Source organism: Lithobates pipiens, unplaced genomic scaffold, assembly GCF_037356315.1.
Source record: "Lithobates pipiens isolate NorthernLeopardFrog02 unplaced genomic scaffold, aLitPip1_a1.2 Scaffold_18, whole genome shotgun sequence".
Lineage (NCBI taxonomy): Eukaryota > Metazoa > Chordata > Amphibia > Anura > Ranidae > Lithobates > Lithobates pipiens.
This window is the reverse complement of record NW_027507758.1, coordinates 91,110,564-91,123,166: the sequence shown is the minus strand read 5'-3', so window position 1 is coordinate 91,123,166 and position 12,603 is coordinate 91,110,564. Positions and strand designations below refer to the sequence as shown.

Sequence of the window (12,603 nt, the reverse complement as noted above, 5' to 3'; positions counted from 1 at the left end):
TGATCGGTCTCCGCCGGCTCCACCTCCCCCCTCACATGTGCAGAGTACCGGCTGATTCTCCTGGTGGGGGGAGGTGATCGGCCGCCGCTGGCTCCCCCTCTCCCCTCACACGTGATCCAGCCTGGCCGTGCCTTCCGCCCACAGTCTCCCCCTCAGCTCTATTGCAGGGGGATGGGGGGGGGGACGAGCGGTCATCCTCCACCTTACGATGTCCCCTCAGCTCTGGGTGGCCAGTGTGCAGCCGTCCAGCGTTCATGGGGGCTGTGTGTTCATCCACCTCCTCGCACCTACTTCCTGGGCTCAGCCCCCCCCCCCCCCCTCAGGAAAAAAAAACAGGGTTTCTAGGATGTCCATGGAGGGTTCTGTCTAAACTAATAGTTTGATATTTGGTTTTAATATACTTGCATATGCTACCTTATTGGATGGTATGGTTTCCATGCACCTACATGGCATAATAGAGGAACCTCCCAAAGGGATATGGAGAGAAATATAACGCCATAATCACCCTAGACACCTAGAGTATAAGTGTACAACGCACAATTGGCAAATTAAATCTATACTTGTCTTCAGTCAGCATTTTCTGTCATAGCGTTCTGTCCAGCTTTCTCCGTCATTGCGTTCGGCTCAGCATTTCTGTCATCTCGTTCGGTCAGCATTTCCGTCATGGCGTTTCTGTTCAGCATTTTCCGTCATAGTATTCTGTCCAGCTTTCTCAGTCGTCAGCATTTCTGTCATATCGTTCGGTCAGCATTTTCGTCATGGCGTTTCGGTCCAGTTTTCTCCGTCATTGCGTTCGGTCCAGCATTTCTGTTACAGCGTTCTGTCCAGCTTTTCCATCATAGCATTCTGTCCAGCTTTTCCGTCATAGTGTTATGTTAAGCATTTCCGTCATAGCGTTCTTTCCAGCATTTCCGTCATAGCGTTCTGTCCAGCATTTCCGTCATAGCGTTCTGTCCAGCATTTCCGCTATAGCGTTCTGTCCAGCATTTCCGTCATAGCGTTCTGTCCAGCATTTCCGTCTAGATTTCTGTCATAGCGTTCTGCCCCAGGACTTCTGTCAGTGTTCTGCCCCAGGACTTCTGTCATAGCATTCTGCCCCTGGACTTCTGTCATAGCGTTCTACCCCTGGACTTCTGTCATAGCGTTCTGGCCCTGGACTTCTGTCATGGCGTTCTGCCCCTGGACTGCTGTCATGGCGTTCTGCCCCTGGACTGCTGTCATGGCGTTCTGCCCCTGGACTGCTGTCATGGCGTTCTGCCCCTGGACTGCTGTCATGGCGTTCTGCTTCTGAACCAGGATTTCTGTCATGGCGTTCTGAACCAGGATTTCTGTCATGGCGTTCTGAACCAGGATTTCCGTCATGGCGTTCTGAACCAGGATTTCCGTCATGGCGTTCTGAACCAGGATTTCCGTCATGGCGTTCTGAACCAGGATTTCCGTCATGGCGTTCTGAACCAGGATTTCCGTCATGGCATTCTGAACCAAAATTTCTGTCATAGCGTTCTGTACCAGGACTTCAGTCATAGCGTTCTGCCCCAGGACTTGTCACAGCATTCTGCCCCAGGATTTCTGTCAGTGTTTCACCCCCAGGATTTCTGTCACAGTAGTCCGCCCCAGCATTTCTGTCACAGTAGTCCGCCCCAGCATGCTTCCCAGCATGCTGAACCAGGATTTCCGTCATGGCATTCTGAACCAAAATTTCTGTCATAGCGTTCTGTACCAGGACTTCAGTCATAGCGTTCTGCCCCAGGACTTGTCACAGCATTCTGCCCCAGGATTTCTGTCAGTGTTTCACCCCCAGGATTTCTGTCACAGTAGTCCGCCCCAGCATTTCTGTCACAGTAGTCCGCCCCAGCATGCTTCCCAGCATGCTGAACCAGGATTTCCGTCATGGCATTCTGAACCAAAATTTCTGTCATAGCGTTCTGTACCAGGACTTCAGTCATAGCGTTCTGCCCCAGGACTTGTCACAGCATTCTGCCCCAGGATTTCTGTCAGTGTTTCACCCCCAGGATTTCTGTCACAGTAGTCCGCCCCAGCATTTCTGTCACAGTAGTCCGCCCCAGCATGCTTCCCAGCATTTCTGTCATAGCGTTATGCCCAAGGTTTTCTGTCTTTGCGTCTCTACCCCAATGTTTCTGTCATAGTGTTCTGCGCCAGTTTTTTTCTGGCTCGGCATTCAGTCTTAGCATTTCGGTCATAGCGTTTTCTGCCTTAGGATTTCTGTCTTTGCATTTCTGTCTCAGCGTTCAGTCTCAGCGTGTTTTCGAGCATTGTATTTCTGGCCAGGATTCTGCTGTTGCGTCAGTTTTTCTGTTATAGCATTTCTGCCCCAGGATTTCTGGCATTGCATTTATGCCTCAGCGTTTCAGTCTTGGTTGTTGCTGTCATTGCGTTCTGCCCCTGGTTCTGTCACTACGTTTCTGCATCAGCATTAAGTTTCAGCGTTTTCTGTCATGGTGTTTTTCATCATGGCGTGTTGTGTTTCTGTCTCAGCGTTTCTGTCTCAGCGTTTCTGTCTCAGCGTTTCTGTCTCAGCGTTTTTGTCCCTGCGTTTCTGTCTCAGCGTTTCTGTCTCAGCGTTTCTGTCTCTGCGTTTCTGTCTCTGCGTTTTTGTCCCTGCGTTTTTGTCTCTGCGTTTCTGTTTCTGCATTGCTGTCAGCTTGTCTGTCATAGTATTTCAGCCTTGGTGTTCAGTCTCAGAGTTTCTCAAAGGGGCATCTTTCACTCATGGCATACTCTGGTAGTCTTTCGTCTTTGTTGATTGTCATGTCCCATCGTGTCTGTGTCATGTTTTGTACCGGGGTCAGGTAGCTAGGGCTCACACGTCAGGATCTGTCACATCTATAGATCCATACGGGCTGAGGTTTTGTTTGTTAATTGATTGTTGTCCTCAATCTTCTCGCCCGTATACCATACGTCATACGTTGTATGTTCATTCACCACATCTATACGACTACCCACCATGGCCTGTGGGTACATTAGCCCTGAGTTTTTTCAGTTAATTATCTGTCTCTGCGCTGCAGGTTACTCTGGCTCACTTACCATTTTACATGTGGGTGGGGGGGTCCATCGTCGGGTTTCATTTTATGCGCAGTGGTCTTGACTTTTCTGCTCATGTTTCATTCTTAGTTAGGCAGGGGGGCATTTTTGTTCTCATGTCTGGTTGTCTGTCATTTCTCTAGTTTGTGTTTCAGGTTGGGCCGTCTTGGCATCCATACCGATATCAACCATGCTTGCACTCACTTCCATTAGCCCGGCCGTTGTTGGGGGCTAGTTGATTGGTGCTGATGTCGTTTCACCACTGGGCTCACCCTTGGGTCAGAAGCAGTCGCAAATTTTTCTTCAGTTGATGTCCTGTTGTGTTGAGGCCCTGGTTACCACCCAGGGATGTATAGTCTCTCTCAGGGTGTGTGCTAAGCTACGTCCCCATGACGGTCCTTGGGTGGTAGGTTGGGCAGATGTCATAATGATTCTGGATTCCACTCTTGGCTCTGATCTTGTCTAACATATTGCCTGGAGTTCTACTTAGGGACATCAGTCCAGTCGTCTTTTCCGATCCTCAGCCTGTTCCATGTAGGGGGGCTTGGGTTTGTCTGTATCATGTCATGGGACTATTTCCCCGGGAGGGAGTCTGGCCCTCCTTGGTTCAGGATTCTGACTCAGCTGTTAGGTTCAGGCTGTAGCATGACCCAATCGTATCCGGTGGGACCAGGGTCCTGTGTCCGGCATGGTTCTCCATGTTTGACAATATTATTGCCATGGTTCATGGGCCTTATCCGTTTACTCCATCACATCCATCAGGTATCCAGTTTTTCACACTCCTGCTAGTGGTCTTCTTGCCACTCACCCTCTGGGGGGGGGGGGGGGGGTTTATGTCTCTGGTCTATTTCACTGGTGTTTATTGAGGTATTTTGCCATCATTTGCAGGGGTTCCTCGGGCCAGGTCTTGTTCCTTTCCCCTCACGTATCCTCTCATTTCAAGCAGTTCATTTTCGGGTCTGGGTGTCGCGGGCATCAGGCTCAATTCAGTCTTTCAAGGGATGTTCAGTTGGGTTCTGGGTAGTGTCGCAGGTTCGATAGGGGGTTCCTTCTCATCACCAAGTCAGGAGTCGGTGTGTTCTTTTGCCACAGCGAATGCTTTCCGGTTACTTGCTGGATACTTACTGTTGCCATCCAGGAGCACACCATTATCCGTGATGGTTCATTACCTTCCCTTCTTCACCTAAATTTTGTGTCTTTTTGCCCTCTTTTCAGGCATACTGACCAGCTAGGCCAAGGCACACCTCAGGCCTTGGTTCTTAGGAGTATTGCATTTCCCGCTTGAAGACTCTGACTACAAGTTGAAAGGCTGGCCGTAGACCAGTCTGTATTTGTAGGAGGAGCCTGAAAGGGCTCTTTAAACCTCCTCCTCTGTTAGGGCCAGGGTTGTTGGGATTTCTGGGTTCCCACCCACCCATTCCCCCAGTCTTTTCATACATTCTCATAGCATTTTGTTCTTATTCTTACATTCAGGGTATGCCCTCTTTTCAGGCATAGTGACCAGCTAGGCCAAGGCACACCTCAGGCCTTGGTTCTTATAAGTATCGCATTTCCCGCTTGAAGACTCTGACTACAAGTGTGATTTAACTATACTAATGTATCAGTCTGATTCATGGTTTCTGACAGTAGGCGAAGGCCATGAATTCAGAAGATGCAGTCAATCCACTTGTTGGTAATATTTTTTCCAGCTTGGATGAGCAGGATCACCACATAGATCAGTTTGCCATGGTGTTACAAATGCTCCTGAGTCGCATGGCTCACCTGGAATCTCCCACTGTGGTTGCACCTGTAGAACCTGTGTTGCAGGCCTTCCCTGCTGCTGCTCCAGTCTCTGTGCAGCCACCCACCTCGAGTATTACCTAGAGGTATGTCTGGTTCCGCTCTGCTTCCCCAGTGATTTGGGAGAAATCTAGGCCAATGCAGAGGGTTTCTCAACCAGATATATTGAGATATACTTTGAGATGCTACCCCGGGTGTTTCCCACGGATAGAAGTAAAGTAGGTTTTGTGATATCTTTTCTTTCTGAGCCTTGGCCTGCGCAAACCCTCTATGGGAGAGGCATTAAGTTACCCTGAGTTTGTGGCTTCTTTTAAAAGGGTATTTGATGTTCCTGCATGCTCCGCTTCAAGTGCCTCATGTCCATCCGAGTACGAGAACTGTTGCCGATTATGCCTTTGAATTCTGGCAGCAGAGGTTGGAAAAATTAGGCCCTTATGGCTGCCTTTTCTCATGGGCTGCTATCTCATCCTTGATGGTATCTCACAGACCGAGATATACCCACTGAGCTGGAGAAGTTGATCCCGTTTGTCATCATTATTGACTCCAGACTCTGAGAAATACTTTTTTAAGGAGTTCTTGCGGAAGCGTCCTGTACATTTGTCTCTGAGCTTTGCAGTCCCACCCTTGCCTCCCTCACCTCCCATGCCTCCTGGTACCGACTTGCTCAGTGAATCCATGCACTTGGGCTTCACACATCTCTTTGCGGATGAGAGAACCCTTAGGAGGAGGGAGAGATTGTTCCTTTATTGTGGCCAGGCAGGTTACTTTTTGGAGTCTTGTCCTACTCATCCAGGGAATGCCTAAACCTTAAGGTCCTGTCAAGGACAGACCTTAGGTGGCGTTGTTTTGTCTCCAGTTGTCTTGAAGGTTAAGCCCTTGGTTTTGGTTACCCTTTCTTGGCCTGAGTCGTCGAGATACAGGCTCTAATTGACTCTTGGGCTGCAGGCCTGTTCATTGATGCTGCCTTTGTATCTAAGCACTGGATTCTGCTGCAGCTGCGTGACACTCCACTTGCCATTGAGGCTCTTGATGGGGACCTCTACAGCCTGCCCATGTGACACATGAGACTGTTCCGTTGTCCATGGCCGTAGGGGCTCTTCACCATGAGATAATGCAATTCCAAGTTATTTCCTCACCTAAGTTTCTGCTGGTTATTGGTTATCCTTGGTTACAGAGGCACAACCCCTCTTTTGATTGGCTCCATGCTGAGGTTCTCTCCTGGTCGCCACAATGCAGTAAGACATGCTTCCATAAGGTAGCCAAGGTCCTGTGCACCTCTTCACTCTTCTCCCTGCTGGAAGAGTACCGCGATTTTAGCGATGTCTTTGACAAAGGTCAAGCTGGTAGTTTGCCTTCACACCAGTCCTATGATTGCACAATTTACCTTCAACCTGGTGCCATACCCCTCGTGGCCGAGTTTTCCCTTTGTCGGTCTTGGAGGATAAGCCCATGGAGGAGTATGTAGCAGGTTCTGGCGAGCCTTTTGCACAATTGCGAATTCAGCTTGCTTTCTCCTCTGCATATCACACGCAGTCTAATGGGGCCGCAGAACGAGACAATCAGTCCCTGGAGCAATTACTACATTTCTGACCATAACAACTGGTTAGATCTCTTACAGTGGGCTGAGTTCACTCACAATAGTGCCTTGAATTCTGCTTTCCGATTGTCCCCATTTATGGCAAACTATGGTTTCCAACCTTCCATGTTGCCTAACTCATTTGTTCCGCAGAGTATTCCTGCGTTAGAGGAGCATCTTCATGGTCTTCGTTCCACTTGGGCACAAGTCCAAGAGGCTTTGCAACATGCTGATAGGTACAGACTCCGTGCTAACCACAGGCGCCTGCCTGCGACTTCCTACCAGCTTTGGGACAGGGTCTGGCTGTCATATCGCAACCTCCGACTTCAAATTCCCTCTCTGAAGCTCGCACCTCGGTTTTTTGGGCATTTCTGTATTCCTCGCAGGATTAAATCGGTGCCTTACGCATTAGACCTTCCTTCTAATATCCGTATATCAAATGTATTTTGTGTCTCCATATTAAATCCTTTGGTCTGCAACCGCTTTACCACCTCTGTGCCTCATCCTCACCCTGTGCAGGTTGAGAACCATGAGGAGTATGAAGTATTCAAACGGTCCATTGTTGACTCCCGTAGGCACATACAGCCCTTCCTTCTCTGAGCTGGCAGCTCAGCTAACTGCTAATTGCCAGCTCCTATCTCTCCATAGTGACTCACCTGTTGATATGCTGCTCATCAGTCCTGCCTACTTTAAAGTGGATGTAAACCCTTACAAACCACTTTGACCTACAGGTAAGCCTAGATTAAAGTTTACCTGTAGGTCCAAAAAATTTACTAAAAGACAGTCACAGGCGCGCAGGCGATATGCCGTTAGTGGGAGTGACGTCATCGCTGCTCTGGCACTGTAAGTGACCAGGGCAGCGATACCCGGAAGAAGATGGACGCTCCGGACTACAGGGGACAGCGGTGACCTCGCTGGCTCCTGTGTCAGGTAAGTGACACACAATGGGCTACTATGATGTGATGCATAGTAGCCCATTATGCTTTACCTTTGCAGGGAGACAAAGAAGTAAACCCATCAGGGTTTACTTCCTCTTTAAGTCGTCCAGTCAAGATGATCTCTGTCTTGGCCTTGGTCACATTTCTAGAGATGCTTTCCTGTGTTCCTGTTAGAGACTTGCTTGGCTGACATTCTTTCTGGCCTGCTTGCTGTTCTACTACACTTTTCTCTGGCTCCCTGACGTTTTGGCTTGTCTGACTATCCGTTCCGGTTCCAGAACTCTGGCTATGTTTTGACTACGTTTACTCTGTTTATCTTTTTTTTATTATTATTAAACAAGTGTGATTTAACTGTACTTCTGTTCTGTCTCAGTCTGATTCATGGTTTCTGACCTCTAGATATCCACCCTCTCCCACAATATGAGTACAGGGGTACTCATTTTGTTTTGTTCCCAAGCCCCCCTCCCCCTCCCCCCCAAAAAAAACAAATAAAGTGTAAATAAACTCTGACCCCTTGAAAAATCTCTTTATTTACATTCCAAAAGAATATTACAATTTCCCACTATCCAATAATGTTTTGCCACAGCTCTGCCATTGCTAAATTACGGATCCCCAGTGCTTACAACTTGGGGCTGTGGATCTTGTTCAATGTTACTCACTTTATATGGTCATGACCATATTTGGCCAATGATGTTGCCCAGGATTCCTGGCTGTTTGCAAACATTGAGTTTAAATCAAATCTAGTCCCTACTTGTAAAAGTTGTAGACCAGGGGTTCCGACCTGTTTAGTTTCTATACAGCTTAGCTATGCATATTTACACCTATGTGACTGCTTTTCCATGTGTTTTTTATTTTAATTTTTTTATTTCTTTGAGCACACATTGACTTGTGCTGCAATTTCCCATCAAAAGCCCCTATAACTCACATGGACAGATCGGAAAAAGGGCTTTACATTTTTTATCCAATTCACAGCACAGATTTGAATCGGCACTGTTAAAAACAATGGCAAAGCGGTGTACATGTGTTAATAGGCACAGAAACATATATGTATGAATGGTACCTAGAGGCCAGTGCTTAAGATTTGTTTCAAGTTTTAGAGAGCGTGAGGAAGACCTAAAATTCCTGTATGTTTTATCTGTGACCCAGTGTACTCACAAAAAAAAAAAATCACAAAACGCAATAAAGCCATGTTAAGATTTAACCTTGTCGCACTCTCCTGGAAAAATTATATTAAATGTCCTCACTGGAGAGATTTACCAGCATTTCCAGTCTTGACAGAAAGTGAGGGGAAATCTGTGTAGTGTGGGTACAGATGACAATAAAAATCGGACTGACCATTCTCTTATCAGAAAAAGAAAAACGAAAAACATTATTTTGCTGAAGTCTTTAAACATTTTAGTCTTTAAACATTTAGATAGAGGGTAATAACACCCATGTCCTCCTTCACTGCAATCTGCTGGGGGAATTGCATGCAAAGAGATGTATCTCTGAGGGAGGCAGATAGTACAGGGTCACTGTCCAAAGGTTGCAGTTATAAGGTTGCGTGGTGCGTTAATGATTGTGCATTGCATTTAAGTGGACCATTTATTCAGATGGGATGCCAGCATGTCATATATCGATCAAGCACAAATTTCTCTGCTGTAACATGATATGAGGTTCGCTGTAACATTTTGGACCTTCATTGTCTTTTATAGTATGTTGGGGTGCCATTGACAGTGAAGAGCGATAAACACTTATGCCCCCCCCCCCCCCCCAAAACAATCTATTTTGCAGTTGATTGTCTTTCTTGATTCTGACGACATACAGAGCTGATCCTCTTTCTAAGACCCCTTTTACACTGGGGCACTTTGCAGGCACTACAGCGCTAAAAATAGCACCTGCAAAGCGCCATGAAAAAGCCGCTCTTGTCTCTCCAATGTGAAAGTTTGAGGGCTTTCACACTGGAGCGGTGCGCTGGCAGGATGCTAAAAAAAGTCCTGCTAGCAGCATCTTTGGAGAGGTGTAGAAACTGTTCCTGCCCATTGAAATCAATGGGGCAGCGCGGGTATACCGCTGGCATAGCCCTGCTGCAGCTGCGCTTTGTGGTGGTTTTAACCCTTTCTTGGCCGCTAGCGGGGGTAAAAGCGCCCCACTATCGCTGCAAAATCGATTGATAAAGGGTTGCTAAAAATAGCGGTGTTTTACCACCAAAGCACCCACCGCCCCAGTGTGAAAGGGGCCTAAAAAGACATTCATGCAAACTCATAAAGAGGTTCATAGACGCATTTTACAGTTCTTCCTCACCAAAATTGCTGGCGTTTTGTGATATTTTTATTTTGTCTGAGAAAGTGAAGGCACTGAGGCTGCAGTTTTTATTTTGGACACTCCGTCCTCAGTGCAGCTCATTATTACTGAGCTCCCTCCCAGGCCATGGTGCCCGTCACACAGGCAGGAATTTTGTAGTGGGGTGGGTGGAGCCTGAATTCTGAGATTAGTTCCCTGTCAGATCTGACTTCTAATTCACTATATATGGGCATTGCCATTGTTGGTAATGACGTCAGCCAGCATCCCCTGCCTATTTATTTACATTCAGCTTAAGCCTGTTTGCAGCGCTAATAATAATCATCAAATGTGTACACAAGTGAACCAAAACCAAAAATGTGTACAGACCAAATCCCAATTATAGTAACCGCAATAGTTCCAAATCCGGTATTGTGTACACCACCATGTGGGGATATATAATTAATACGATTGCAGATTCCCCATGTGGTCCGCCACCAAGGTAAAAGAGGGACACTTACCAGAGGTAAGACTCATGGCCCCCCTGATGACATCAGTTTTGACAAAATGCGTTCACGTTTTTTTGTTTTGGTACACTTGTGCACACATTTGATGAATATTATTAGTGCTACAAATATTGTTTTTTATACCTGAATTTATTGCATACATTGATACTGTTATTGGAACTGTGGTAAATGCTTGCATGAATTAGGCGTATGTAGTCTAGGTAGGGACCTATCGCCACAAAAATATCTGAAAAAATTTGAATTCCTCGGGTTTGGTGAAGCCCTTTTTTGTTTTTAACAGTCATTCCTTTTTTCATGTATGGCTTCCAGAGTACAAATATGCCATTTCTGATACATTGATGACATTTAAACCTAACCATGTTCCTTGCAGAAAGGAGTTTGTATTTATAGTGGACCCTCCGTATGTATTGTAAAATGTTGTGATACTTTGAATATTCGTTTTCTTTTTTTTTGTTTTTGTTTTTCAGACACACATTTCTCGGCTTCCTCCAGGTGCAGTTGCTGGCCAGTCTGTAGCCATTGAAGGTGGAGTATGCAGGCTGGAAAGCTCTCTTATCTGAACTATATGCTTCCCTGGCTGAAGACGGGCCTTGATGTCCTTGGCCCTGTTCCAGTGTTGCATCTTTTTGGCTAAACCTGCGCTGTGCATCTTCTCTTCCTCCTCTACTGCTGTTTGTGCTTGTGTTAGGAAACTCTCAGAATACTTTTGTAATATTCTGCTGACCCACAGCTCTAGCAGTTGGCTGCAGGGAACCAGAAGTAGGTGCTTAGTGGAGGACTTACAAAATGGTAGCAAGCTCCACCTGCATCTTAAAAAATGACATGGAGTTTTCATTTAAGCATCTTATTCTTCGACTCATTCATCCAACATTCTACTCCGTTAAAAACAAATCTCCAAAATGTTTCTTGTCCTCCTATCATTTTATGAATGCACTGTATTTTCTGAACAGCATGCAGCTGTGTAACCTGAAGTCTTCTATTGTGCCACTGTGTTGGCTTCTCCCTAATATGTCCGCTTACATTAGACTGCATTAAAGTGTCAGTAGTTATTGGACTTAGTGTGCATATTCTACTTCTTTTACCTTAAAGATTTTTTATTTTGCTTCTAAGGTATAGTGTCTGCTTACATATTTTGATAGTATATGTTACCCAATGATATTTTTTCTCTGTGATAGAATATTTCCTTTTACTTCTTTTAATCCTATGGCTGTCATGTAGATACATGTAAAGAATGTGCATACAGTGAAGGGGAAAGGTTCAATAAAATATATAGGTATGTCTATTCTTTTTTTTTTTTTTTTTTTTTTTTTTTTTTTTACATTTCTTGAATGGTACATATAAAGAAGGCCTTCATCAAAGACTGGTTATTTTGTTCTGGGGGATGATGATGGACTGGTCTGTGTTTGTGTGTAAACTGCTGCATTGCCCTGAAGATCCAGCACTTAACAGATTAGCAACCTGGGTCTAAAATGGCACAATTCCTGTGATCAGTAGATTGCCACTGGTTTTACTACTTTATATCTCTTATTGTAGGCTTATAACTGTGAAAATGGGTAAGTAGAATAATAAATAGTGGACTCTAGCTCTTCTCCCGATGGCTTCACTTTTAAAGGGGAGGGCCACCCTGAAAAACAAAAAAATGTAAAAAATTACAAAAAATCTAAAAAAAAAAAAAATGAAAAAAAATTTTTTTTTTACTTACCAGAAATGCCTGTTGCTAGGCACTTTCTCCTAATCTTCCTCTTCCTCCTCCGCGGAGATCTTCTGTCTTCGTCGCAGCGTCTTCTGGGTAATGAGTCGCGCTGTGTTCTGGGAACTGTGTGTTCCAGAACACAGCGCGTCCCATTCAGAAAGCGCTGCGGGACTCGCGCATGCGCAGTAGGAAACGGGCAGTGAAGCCATAAGGCTCCGCTGCCTGTTTCCCTTACAAGGGATGGCGGCGCCGGGACCCGAGAGCCGAGGGACGGGTCGGCCTCGGGCGGCCGACATCGCGGGCGCCCTGGACAGGTGAGTGTGTTTATTAAGTCAGCAGCTGCAGTGTTTGCAGCTGCTGACTTTTTTTTTTTTTTTTTTTTTTTTTATAACCGGCCCTCCACTTTAAGCGAATACTGGGACACTAGGGATTAACATGCCAGTCTTGTAATCATTAAATACATGCAATTGATAGTATGTATCAGGTTATTGTAAGCCATTTTTGGTCCTGCATTTCCCTACTAAAATGATATGAAGACCGGTGAACTCTTTTTCTGAAAAAATGCCAGTTGCTTAGCTGTCATGCTTGTCTATTGTCTTCTATGCTTTTCGTCACCAATCCAGAACAAGTATGTATATCCATAGATCAGACTTTTTAGTCTGCATTCTTTGTTCCAAGTCAAACATATTAAAATCTGCAATGGCAGTGCCCAAGTGCTTAGATTCCTTTCACACTGACCGAGTCCACCAGATCCACCTGCTGCCGGACTACGAATCTCTCTACTGATCC

General features: G+C 45.9%; 1 protein-coding gene across 2 annotated transcripts in view; it reads left to right on the top strand.

Annotated features, from left to right (window-relative positions):
• TASP1 (taspase 1) overlaps nt 1-11,175 on the top strand; it is a 377,732-nt gene extending 366,557 nt beyond the window's left edge. For both annotated transcript variants that reach the window (XM_077485912.1, XM_077485913.1), the window contains one exon: nt 10,589-11,175. In XM_077485912.1, the coding sequence (XP_077342038.1) occupies nt 10,589-10,681 (93 nt within the window). In that variant the 3' untranslated portion in view covers nt 10,682-11,175. The remainder of the gene's footprint in view (nt 1-10,588) is intronic.
• Nucleotides 11,176-12,603: the final 1,428 nt, after the last annotated feature.